Raw genomic sequence first — 13,337 nt, forward strand, 5'->3', positions numbered from 1 at the left:
TATTCTGATTTCGAGTTGGAAATGGAGTGATAATGATTTTGATAGTAATGGAAATAACAAAGATATTAGGATTTGATAATGATGAATCTGGTCTAGATGACAAGAAGAATAAAACAAAGGGAACTGTGAAGAATGTTAAAAGAAAAGAAAAAAACAAAAGTGAACACCCATTAATAATTGATTTGGAATATAGAGATAAAGAACAGAAGAAAGTCCATAAAGCAGAATAATGTTATTGAATGATTTGAGTTGAAGGTAATAAGTGAAGGTGATAAAGTTAGAAAACTGGAGAAAACAAAATTCAGTACAATATTAGAAGCAGACTGAAGTGGTGAACAATTAGTTATGATACCTCAATGATACCAGAAGACTATGACCATTTAAGGCAGAAGTGGACTTGAAGGAACAAGTTAAGAAGACGGCAGTGGTGACCAATTAGTTATGATACCAGAAGGCCATGAACTAATGTAAAGCGGAAGTGGACTTGAAGGAGCAAGTTATGAAGACTGGTATGGTAAACAACTGGGAAGTTTTAAGGGATTCATGCCATTTGATAAAAACAACCTGGAGGCATGGAAGAAACTTATTCGAAGAGAAATACATGTGTATGTTTATCAGCTCAAGAACAAACTATATAATCGATAGTAAACTGGACAGTGTTTTGGCGACTATTTCTATGATTGTTCAAGGAGAGAATTGTGTTTAAGTAGAAAACTGACTGTTACGTTTGTTTATCACATAATTGTGTAGATTCATTTTAGTAAATTATTAATTAAAGTTAAAATTCTCGCGATGTAGAAATAAAATAGTTTTAAGTTTGAACAGATCTGTATGTAGAATGTAATAGTTTTGTTCTGGCAATTTAAATGTACTTTTGTAATCTTTGTTTACAATCTTAATGAGGTTAAGTTATATAGTACATTTAAATTGAAGGGGAGTGTTAAATATATGACTTGTCTCGATACAAGAGCCAGTATAGAAAGGAGGAAGAAAAGTTAGTAGAGGGCGCTGTGACTTGTATCGAGTGGGTATAAATTACCAGGGATCAAAATAAAGTTTCTCTTTTGTTCCAAGGCCATAAGTGGTATATTAATTCCGTCCCGTCCCGAATAGTCAGTGATTCGTAATATATTCAACCTACCATATTCTTCAAATATTGCTATTGTTGAATAATCACTTATTTTGATTTTATAATGACACATGGTCACGACTGACTGAAAATGGAAGTTTAAAAAAAAATTTTTAACATAACGAAATTTCCAATTGTCACTAATTTGATAGTTTCATTCTAAGAGCTATTATATATTATCTTACATGAATTCCCAATGGTTCCTCATAAGCTGGCCAACTACATGAATACACTATGGGTCGTCCGGTTTCGTTCAAGAATTTTCCCATAAGTGTGTACCCTGCAAAACAGTATAAAATTACATCATTGGCATCAATTATCTTATTGTACTAACCCATATCCATCGTCGCCACTTCGGAATAACATCCATCAAATTTTAAATAATCTACATCCCATTCTGCGAATGTTTGGGCGTCCTTTTCAAGATAATCCAAGCTGCCCGGATATCCGGCGCATGTTTTTGTTCCATAATCCGCATACATTCCAAACTTGAGTCCTTTAGCATGAATCTAAAAGAGAATAAGGAACTATTATTAACGTTATCCACACAATTTTTTTGGCTTTAAATATGTCTATCAAGTTTACTTATTTTCAGTGGTATAATTAATATTGACATTTTATTTACGAAAGTAGTGTACCCGAAACATTATTATCCGTAATATTGATAGATATGTTAGTATTAAACTCTTTCCGGTGTCAAAAAAGAACGATCCTGCTTTTGGAAAAGAACGGATTATTTCAAAAGTGCATTGATTTTAATAGCCAATTTCTTTAGACAAAGCTCATTCTCATTCTCGTTACATAAACTGACTAAAACGTTACTGAAACTATAAACTTGGAGACGTGAGCGTTTGGTGCCGGTTTTAGAACGGTATTGGTATTATATTTGTTTGAAATATTAAGAGCTTGCATTGAATTTATTGACGCAGCGGCCCCATCATGCATCCATTTTCGCATTTTTTCAGCCTTCGGAAACCTTACTCCAGCCACGCAATGATGCATAAATCTGAATAAAAGGTAATTAGAACGCGTTATATCTGGTAAGTATGATCTGTATGGCAGAACTTCCTATTTGAGTGGCCGACAGCGTATCTTTGACTACTCTTACAATATATGACCAAACCAAGTGGTTGTCACTTGGCCTATTTATTCAATTGACAGATATATATCTGCAATAACAGTTTCATTCAATTTTATCAGCTAATAATATACTACATACATACTATTATATGTAAGGAATGTATAGCTAAAATTATAAAAAATCATTTCTAATGAACTAATCCATGACTTTTTGTCCTGCTCTTTCTGACAAGAAAATAAATCGCGACTATTTATTTTTTTAAGTCAGTTCAATTTTTTTGTTAAAATATTTTATTCGATTATCTGCAACTCTTAAATTATCTGAATTTTCTTTATAGAGAACTATTCACCAAGTTCACACCCAAGTTATACTGATAACTTTTTTCACTGCAGAATGAATGTCTGTCAATATCTGGTGGTTTAAGTTTTTTGCGAATAAGTTCCCGGAAATGATGCACAAAATTCTGGAAACAGCTACAAATGCGTTCTCTCATTTCCGGGAGATTCCGAGATGTTAACTGATAATAACTATTATAACCTGGTATTTAGGTGATCTTGAAAAGTGTGACTGTGTAGAACATTCATACACCTTAGTAGTTAAAGAATCTATATATATATATATATATATATATATATATATATATATATAATTGATGACTCCAGATTCATAATATGTACGACAGATTCACAGATGTAAAAAACTAAGCTGCTACAATCTTACTTTTGGTGATCCTTCACCAGGAACTGTTAGTTTATGTCCAAATTCATTTTTTTATTTTACTGGTAAGTATGCAGTTCCTACGTTAGTTCAAAGTGACTTCAGTCCCCCTTTGATGGCCTTTTTTTACTTCCTGGACTGGAATGCTTGATGTGAAAACTTGAATGTTTCTTATTTGCAACAGTTTACGCCCAGAGATCTTTGACAACCTTTTCTCACCTTAAAGCTTCAGTTGCGATAGTTTCTCTCGAACTCTACTTAATTACACCAGGAATGTTTGGAGTAAGTGTGGAACGATCAACATTAATCTATCTTCGTTTTTTCGTTAACATCCAAACATTCAAAAAAATTGCAAATGGACGTGTTTCATCCAAATGAGAAAACCACATTTAAATGAGTTCCTCCCTGAAAATCTCAACGAATCAAGCTTCAGAACGGGATTTATTAATTCAAATTTCCCATCCACCAAATGGGACCAGAGAGAGTAACTACAAGGATAAGTAGAGTCTTCAATTCCAGATACAGCTCGATTTTCATCATTAATAAATTATATCAAGTAACATCTTCATTCAAACTGAAGTCATGTTAAATTACCAGGCGGTATATCGCCGTTACAAAGCAAATAAGCAAACACGCAATCAAAATCGGAGTGATGGATTCATCAGAAATATCCCCCATAATTTTCACTATCTAAACAGTAACATTTTAGTTGGCTATTCATATTGGAGCTTAAGCTGTTTTCCATATTGTTATTTAAAACTAATTATATATTTCTGTATTAATATGAATAAGAATAGAGGAATGCGCTTGTATTTTTTAATATGTGTATCCTCTCCCACGCAGCATATTAGATTGCCTCAAAATATGTAGAAATCAAGTGCTAAGAAAATGGAAATATGTTAAGTAGCTGCTGTCGATGTTCTATACTTTGAAAAATAATATTCTATACCATTTTTATCAAGAAAACTTTGGAATTATCAAAATTAATTCAAATAATTATTTAATACGTACATAATCAGCCAAAGCCTTGATGCCACTGGGAAATCTTTGAGGATCCGGTTGTAGTTTACTATCATTAGTTCTTTCTTTACTGGCCCAACAATCATCGATCATAATATATTCATAGCCTGCATCTTTATATCCATCTGCTGCTAAATGATCAGCCATGTCCCTGAACAGTTTCTCACTGAAATAGAGATAATACAAAACCAATATAATTTTTTTATTGAAATATTGTTAGTTTTCTTTTGGTAATTTAGTGACGTATTTGTTATTGGACAAAGCAACATTAATTAGTTTAGTATTGCTTATTTTGAATTTACACTTGAACTCAATGTTTACATTTTGAAATTAACCTATATAGTTTGTGTTAACCAATTGTAACAATGGGTAAAACACGAAGTAATCATTAACATTTGATATGCATTAATGTAGAAATAGTAGGTTCTAGGTTATTCCAGCTACAGTAATCCCTTATGCAACAATAAATATAATCTGTTTGAATATATATTTAGGCTTACTGGCGATATTGAACACATTTATATATCAATTCAAGAATTCCTATACTATCTCCATTTTCAATCATTCATATATTCAAAAATTTGAATATAAAACAGTACTTTCCAGAATCATATCTAAATTTTACTACTTATAGTTATGGAATCCAAATATCCAGGTCTTCATATTAGGTATTTTGATCACAAACATTTGTGGATCACAAGGGTGTGTATTAATTTAAACAAACTGTGAAGACATAACTAAAAACATTAAGATGGGAACTACCCTATCCTCAATATTCTACAGAACCTGCTTCCTCTGATTACTACTTGTTCCGACATATGAGTCGTGACCTGGCTGAGCAGCGCTTCACTTCTTATAAAGATACCAAAAATGGGTCGATTCATGGATAGTCTCAAAAGATGCATCGTTATTGAGATGAAATCCGTAAATTTAAAGATGGGAAAAATAGCGACTATCGATGGAAAATACATTGTGCCAATTTTTCACAATAAAGCTAAAAATTATTTTGAAAAGTTCTTTAAAACTAATTTATAGGTCTAAATAATTTATAGTCTAAATTATACTAATTTTTCTCAATGAATTCATTTTTAAAACGAAAAATGATCAGAATATATGCAAGCACTTAATATTTGGACTGTTGAGTTACTCCAAAAGAAAAGAATAAAGTTAAAAAAATAATTGATGAAAAATATTTTTATTAATATACATATTGTATTAATTTTCTCAAGAAATACCTTTTTGAAGTGAAAGAAAGTATATAGTATCATCACGTAAGATCACCGAAATACCAGGTTATAAGTCGAAATATTTCGGAAATGAGAGAACGCATTTGTAGTTGTTTCCAGAATTGTGTGCATCATTTCCGAGAACTTATTGGACTTATACTAATTCATTCGCTAAAAATTTATACCAATAAATATTTACAGATATTAATTCTGCAGTGAAAAAAGTCAACAGTATAACTTGGGTGTGAACTTGGCGAATAGTTCTCTTTATAGACAATTCAGATAATTTAAGAGCTCAAGATAATCGAATAAAATATTTTTAACAAAAAGATTGAACCGACTTCAAAAAATAAACAAGGAGCTCACTAAAAATTTAAAAATAATCAAACATATATTTTCAACAAAAAAAAACATTTAAAAATAAAATATATAGATAATAATCGTTGTAATAACTAAGTGAAAATAAACGAAACCATTATTTAACCTATCTACTACACGTATTTTATATTCTACTATATGCATACAATTTAGATTAATATCTATTTATCTATTCAAATTTAAAAAACTGATAAATAACAGCATCTCAGTTGGATTCATCAAGTTTAGTTCTATGCTAATGACAGTTATATCACTTTATGGAAAAACTTCAGCTTGATTTGGCTAGACATCTAACAAAGGTCTAGGGAAATCATTAAAGCAAGAAACACGGGATGAACATCTATTAATTATGAACAAAAATAAATAAAGTCTATAAAATTTAGCTCACTCATCGTGATAATACATTTTATAATTTTTTTTTAATATGTAAGTGTATAATCTACTTGTAAGGCACGCAAATCTACTCTAACAGTTCAAAGATCAGTAAATCTCAGACACTATTGAGTGTTATTAACTTTTTAAACAAACGTTTAGCTAGAAGTGAGCTAAATTTATACTTATGAGAATTCTGGAAGATTTTAAGAAATAACAGAAGTATATTCAAATTGTCATGGTACGTATGTATCTTAAAATAAGCTTATTTATAACATATATATCATGAATGTTATTTAAATAAATGAAAAGTTGTCGACAATTTGATCATAGGCAACCGGCAAATCAGTCCGATTGAAGTGTATTAGATTATAGATTTCTTTATCGTGGTTCAGTCATTTGAATGAAATGGAGAAGTAGGGCGAAAATATTTTGAATCAAAGGCGCTGATATCAGGAAGAAATATGTGAATGAAATTGTTTTAAATCTTCCGAGTATTGGCTGTTGTTTTATATCAGTTTTAAATGAAAATGGATCTACAGCTGTCCAACTGATAGTTTTTTGTGCAATTTTCGTTAATTTCAATACACACACACCACTTAAAATGATTCTTCTCTTTATGAATTCTATCGCTGCAGAGGTTTTTCGGAATTTTTTGAAGTATCAGAAAAGAAAAGCAAGAAATCAGAGGGTAGTAAAGTTGGAAAATTAGCTGGAAGTTGACACAGTTTACACTTTAATTCTTAATTTATTGATAGGCTTTCAGTTGTGTGAGCAGGTACATTATTCTAGAAGGGAATGTCCTATTTTAAAAGATGCATTAAGTGTGTAAGTTTTACCATTGCTCTATCTGGAAGCAGTTTTACAATATCTTCGATAATCCAGTAAAGAAGGAGCCTTGGAGTTCGCGCAGTGGTCAAGGCGACAGAATCGTCCTCCTAGTGTTGCGATAGTCACGGGTTCGAATCTTGCTGGGGCACGGATGTACTTTATGTTTGCAATTGTAATTGTATAGTAATAGGCAACAGTAAAAAATCCAATAAGGAATAACCATCCCAGTCACATCAGTAACCATTCTGGATAATACCGGATGTCTGCTGGGACGATCTCTAAGTTGGCCACTGGCCAGTCAGTAGGCTTAATGCTGAAGACCATGGTTCGGGACCCACGTTAAACTGTAAGTCCAGTACAGATAAACCCTCTTTGGTAAAAAGGAGACTTAAAAATATTTAAAAAAAGAAAGCTAAGAAATTGAAAAAAGATATATTTTTTAGGTTTTATAAATTTGATATTTCTATATTTTATAATAAGATTCTCCCAGTTAAGAATGGAACTTTCACTCTCATTCGGCTAGATAGTCATAAGTATTCGGCATAGCTGATAAACGAAAAAAAGACTTGACATTAAGGATAGAACAGCAAGATCGATATATTTACAATTCCAATAGTTCCAATTCCACTGCTTATCTCTAACTGATAAAGAAACAATCGTGACTACATTAGGCAACCGTAAAATCACCTACACACGGTTAGCTCTTGAAAGCATGTATACATTTTTAATTAGGAAAATATTATAAAATCCTATGGCGACTTCTTTATACGTAAAAAATGTAATATTTTTATATATGTTTTTAAAGGACGCAAAATGAGAGGTTTCCAAAACCAAAAATACAAATGTGTAACAATGGGGGTTGCATATATTTGCATATGAATAACTTGCAAATATTTTGATTAGCGACTTCTATTGATGAAACTGAAAAATATCAATGTGAACAAGTGTTAAATAACCTAACACCGTTTAACATTTATTTACACAAAAAGTATCAGTTTTCATTTATGATATGTTTGAGTTATTTCCTAATCACGGAACGCCCAAAATTACATTTTCGATGTTCACTAATTTTGTTTTTTAATTTGACCAAATGTGTTGCTGAATCCCATCAAACGGTTATGGTGATGCTGATCCGTCATATCCCAATTGCCGGTTTTGGATATTAATGGCAAAGAGCGGCCTGGATGGCCAAACAAATTCAAAGACTATAAATTCATTTGACTATGAAAAAGCTCAAATTCTTAACGCTTAGCAGCTGATGATGATACTGTTTCCGGATTTTACATGCTATAAGAAAGAAGCAGAAATAGAATAGAAATCTGTCCGTAGGGAATAAGTAGTTTTTATGATTTCCATTATAGAATAATACTATACTGATATCTAGAAGATCGCTTCATTAAGTGATCTGCTGTATAAAATTATATTCTATTCTTATTCTAGAGTATATTATAACTTATTCATTTTTTTATTACTCTTCGTGAGTCCACAATCTGCCCTATTGGCAATAAGTATTTCTTATGTCTATATTATATATACATGGCATGTAGAAAATCACTTCATTAAGCAATCTTCTGTATAAAATATTATCTTAATTAATTAGTCTTATTCTAAAGCTTATTCTAAAGTCTACATATGTCCAGTAATCAAATCAGATTAACACCATCTGATTGACGTTTTAGTCTACGCACTTCACTATCACGTCAAGCCAAGCAGCAGTATGATAGCAGTAACTCTCGACTGTCAGTAATTCCTTTTGTGTTTTCTGAATCACGCTCCTTATGGATTCTAAGGGGATATCGTGCTGAATTAGTTTGTTGGAGACGTAATATGGGACATCGACAATGGCTCGTAGCACTTTATTCTGGAACATCTGAAGGATAGTTATACTCTATTCAAAACAGTAGTGATGCACTTCATCAACATGTGCCTGTCGAAAGTTGTAAGTTCGTTTTCCAGTCAGAAAATATTTTCCTTCTCAATTTATTCTATTTAAAAAGAGATGGAATGCTGTTTGAAAAGTTCGAACATGCAGCCGGATGAGCCAGCAAAAGTTGTCCGTTTGTCAAACGTCCGCAAAATTCTTCAAAATGTTATAATTACGGGTTATAAACCGGCAAACGTTGTGTTAACCCTTTGTTTTAATACATTTCAAATCGTCGCGGTTTTTATTGAAGCTGAACTAAATATTAGTACACGCATGGTCACTAAAATATTTAGTATAAAATATTGTTAGTCTAGAAAGCATCCATAAAAAGCCAAAAGATCTGCAGCTATTTCAAGCATGTAGAACATCCCTTCATACACTGTTGGGTATTATAGGATTTAAGTTGTGTAAAGATAACCCAGGAAGAGGATTAATGGAACTTCCAGACATTTCTTTTAAAAGGATACAATTTTTAAAAACATAAAACAAAATCAAGGAAGAATTATTATATCAATTTCTATATCTAGATGAGACATGGATATTTCAGAATGGTACATTGGGCAAAATGATAATACATATAGTGTAAAGATAATAGAAGTTGTTGGCAAAAGACAAACGTTGGAATAACATGCAGATATATAGTTCTGCGAGTAGTTGGAAACAGGAATGGTTTTATTCTTAGTACAGAATCAGTGAATCAGTTTAAGTTTAAAGGTGACTACCATAGAGAAATTAACCTTAACTTGTTTGTGCAATGGTTTAAAAATCAGCTTTTAAAGAACTTGGAGGAACCATCAGTTATAGTTAAAGAGAATGTACCATATCATAGTACGCTGGTGGAGAAGATTCCAACAAGTGCATCAACAAAGGCTGCAATTAAGGAATGGCTTAAAGCACATAAAATAAGTTTTAAAGAAACCATGTTAAAGAATGAACTATTTCAAATTGTTACTCCGTAAATATAAGTGAAATATTTAATTAAATTTTATGTATAATTACTTTTTTAGAAATAAGCCTTAGAAAAGATACATGGTAGATCAGTTTTCTAAACATTATAGCCACAGAGTATTACATCTTCCCTATTATATTTAATCATATTTAGCATATTTAATCCAATTGAGTTGATATGGGGTATTGCAAAGAATTATTATAATATATATTCAGGTCGAGAAGAATATTCAAAGCAGAATTGGCTGGATTTATGGAAAGAAGAACTATCGCCAATAACACATTCGGTTTGAATCAGAAACATTGAAGAAGAAATTACTAATGGTGAAATCGTCAACAAGTTGTTGATAGATTGGAAATTGAAACAGCTTAGTCATTCACTTGAGTAGTGATTCTGAAAGTGACAGTGATAAAACTTTATGAATGTTGATTTATGATTCAATGCTGATAATTACCAAGACAGGGTGACGAAAGAGGAAACAAACAAAGGTCAGTATATAATTAAAATACTTTAACTGTAGAAAATTGTATTATAGAGTGTAAACGCTTTATGTGCATGTGTGTTATTGTTCAGAATATACATGAACGTTTGGTTAAAATGCATGAAGAGAGAAATAACACTAACTGTTTTGCAAATGCATTAAAGAGAATGCAGTGATTAAATCTAGTTTTATTAAGAAAGATGTATACAGATAGTAAGAGAACAAACTAAGGAGAAATGCAGTAATATCAAAATGACTTTGCAAGGAAACATTGAATCGAAGGAAACAAGAACTAAGCATAAAATGTAAATATGCTCTCTAACGAAAGTAAAATACATTACTCAGAAATACAATTGTTAATTAGGTGGATTAGGCCTTCGGGGTGGTATCATAAAAAGACGTGCCTGGAAGTCTACCTGTACCAGTGTGGAAAAAAGTACAATGCAAATATAACAAAACAACTAACCTATAATATGCTAATAATTGAATTAAAATCACTAGAATTGAGATATCACTAGTTCTATCAATTGCTCCCTTAATTTCTTCAAGTGACATCGGTAAACATCTTTAGAAAAAGCTTCATTCAGTTATATACACTATACTTTCATACACTACACTTTAACATAGCAAGATACTATGTCTACTGATATTCCGCTTCTGTTTCAATATGCCGTGTGTAAAATAAAAAGTAAGTTATAATTTGATGCATTTTGGAAATAGCAAATTTCTGTTAAAAATACATCAATTAAATGAATTGTATTGTAATATATGTAAGGTTCAAACAAGTTCTGAAACAAAATGTATACGTGTATTTTCATATAAAATCTTATTTATAGTATTGTTATAGATATTATTGTATTATTGTAATGATAAACCGAACATTTTTGAAGATAAAGAATTGAAAATGGAGTGACTGACTGCTTCCAAGGTATAAATGGAACTAATTTCTGCTATATAATAATATTTCTGCTATATAATGCTAACTAATATATATATATATATATATATATATATATATATATATAATCGCACATAGAGCTCCATCTTAATAGATAAATATTATTACACTGGATACTAAGATAGGGCCTAGTACTAATCGGTATCAATACAGTTATTATTGTTGATAAGTATTAATATTGATTTTTATATCTGATCTCTAAATATAAATCCTATTATTGCATTTTACTTATCGAGGATAATAAATATTAAATCAATAATTAAACAAGCGATAAGATAATTTAAAAGATTTGATTCGATTTTCCACTATTTTAATTAATTCATATTTAATTTTACTTATTAAGTTTCTGAAATTTAAATTAAAGTAATTTGAAATACCTTATGCATTCATCTGGGTAAACTACACAGTCTGTCAGACATCGAAATCGCTGCCAATGCATCCATCCCATGGGAGGTGTCAATGCCAGTCCATTATCCAACGCATTAATGTTATTGAATGTCGTAGACACAACGATAAACAAATAACATAATTTCAAGTACATTACTGAAACATAAATAATCAATTTCGTTTGTTTCCATCCAGTACACTTCGACATCAAAACAATTACCTGCAGAAGTACGTTAAAAATAGCTTACGGTACCGAAACACCAGATATATATCATCCGACTGACAGCTTTCGTAAACTAATAATGTTTATAAACCAATTTATAGTCTTGTTGTAATTCAGATGTGACGCAGCCTTGATAAGAGTTCAAGAAACGAATTTCTAGCGTAGAAAACAACCAATAATATCGTGCCAAAGACCCGATCTGAATATTTATGTTGAACTTGTGCTTAAATTGTCTCTGTTCATTGATTCTTCTTATACGGTTTGTCAATTTTCAAGCTAAGGCCACTGTCGTAATTGATTTTTTTAAATTATTTATAGACTACGCTTTTAATCGAATTTTGTATGGTTTTATGAATTATCAAGCGATTCTTAACGATAACAAATATGTAAATTTTTGAATAAATTATCATCGTTGTCCTCAGTCAATGAACTTGAGATAATTTGCAAATTTCCAAAATATATTTACTACAAATAATGGCAAAAAATAATTCATTGTTATTAGGTGCTTGCTTGTTTTCTGATCATTATGACTTATAAAAGACTTTTATTGAAAAAAATTGGTACAATATATATATATATATATATATATATATATATATATATATATATATATATATTAATTAAAATATTTTTTATCATTTTCCACTAACTTTTCTTTTTCTTTTAAGTTTTTCCCATCTTTCAAAGGAATATCAATCGGTTGCTTTGCCAATGATCCAATTATCGATACATTCTTGCACTTCGTCATCTTCTTGATACTGTGTGTAATAATCTGTATCGGTTTGAACAAGTATTAATCAGACGCTCTATATCTTGTGAATACGCTGGGTGTGGCAGAACTTACAACAGTGTATCCTTCTTCAAACGTATCACTGAGCGCTATAATGCAAGTTGATGACTTTACGTCTGCTACTTGCTATTGCTGATCTTTTTGCAACAATATGTCATTAGATTTGTTTAATTTGTGTGGGCGGACATCATTTTAATTGGATTTTACCAGCTTCGTATGTACATTATGGTTAAAATACTCTGCTTCAGTGTCTTCAGTTCTCCTGCACAAATGACTTGTACTTGGAATTGTCATAGTAGATCCACTTTGTCGCCAGTACTAAACCCTCTCATCTGCTTATAAAGTAAATTGTCTCCGGTGATTAAAGTTCTGTTTTCAAGTTACTGATCAGATGCGTCGTGTTATACGGATCTAATACTTGGTAGCAGTTTGTCGGGCCAGAATTAGTGGAAAAGCTTCATATAATACAAAACAAACTTCTCAGGCAATCTCTGAACGCGCCATGGTTTGTCAGAAATACCCAAATTCATCGGGAAACTGATACACCAGAAATAAGACGGTTCATTTACTCCTTATATAAAAAATTCCATGCAATATCAGCTCCCTCCTAAAATTCCTACATCATATCCCTGTCAGAGGCATTTCCAATCCGGTAACTCCACTGTCCATCCCCTCAAAAGCGATCATTCAAGCGGCTTAGGGTTCTCGTACCTCAAATAAGGGGTATTCACGGGCATTCATCTCGTCTAAATTGAGTTAACATCAGCAAGGAAATCTTTTCAGCTGGTAATTCAAGCACAAAAACAATAAATAAAAAAAAGGTCAGGTTGCGATTAAGTATTAATCAGAAGGTAATCTTTCTGCAACAGTA

The 13,337-nt window shown here is 31.3% G+C and overlaps 1 protein-coding gene across 1 annotated transcript in view; it reads right to left on the reverse strand.

Annotated features, from left to right (window-relative positions):
* Positions 1 to 11,813, reverse strand: part of LOC143196003 (alpha-N-acetylgalactosaminidase) — a 41,729-nt gene extending 29,916 nt beyond the window's left edge. Inside the window, exons 1-5 of the mRNA XM_076403575.1 lie at positions 11,674 to 11,813; positions 11,444 to 11,609; positions 3,939 to 4,113; positions 1,464 to 1,638; positions 1,315 to 1,409 (exon numbers count right to left, since the gene is read on the reverse strand). Coding sequence (XP_076259690.1) covers positions 1,315 to 1,409; positions 1,464 to 1,638; positions 3,939 to 4,113; positions 11,444 to 11,607 — 609 coding nt within the window. The 5' untranslated portion in view covers positions 11,608 to 11,609; positions 11,674 to 11,813. The remainder of the gene's footprint in view (positions 1 to 1,314; positions 1,410 to 1,463; positions 1,639 to 3,938; positions 4,114 to 11,443; positions 11,610 to 11,673) is intronic.
* Positions 11,814 to 13,337: the final 1,524 nt, after the last annotated feature.

The sequence above is a fragment of the Rhynchophorus ferrugineus genome, unplaced genomic scaffold (assembly GCF_030347505.1).
Source record: "Rhynchophorus ferrugineus isolate W39M unplaced genomic scaffold, kcgeb_rfMv2 rfM4, whole genome shotgun sequence".
NCBI lineage: Eukaryota > Metazoa > Arthropoda > Insecta > Coleoptera > Curculionidae > Rhynchophorus > Rhynchophorus ferrugineus.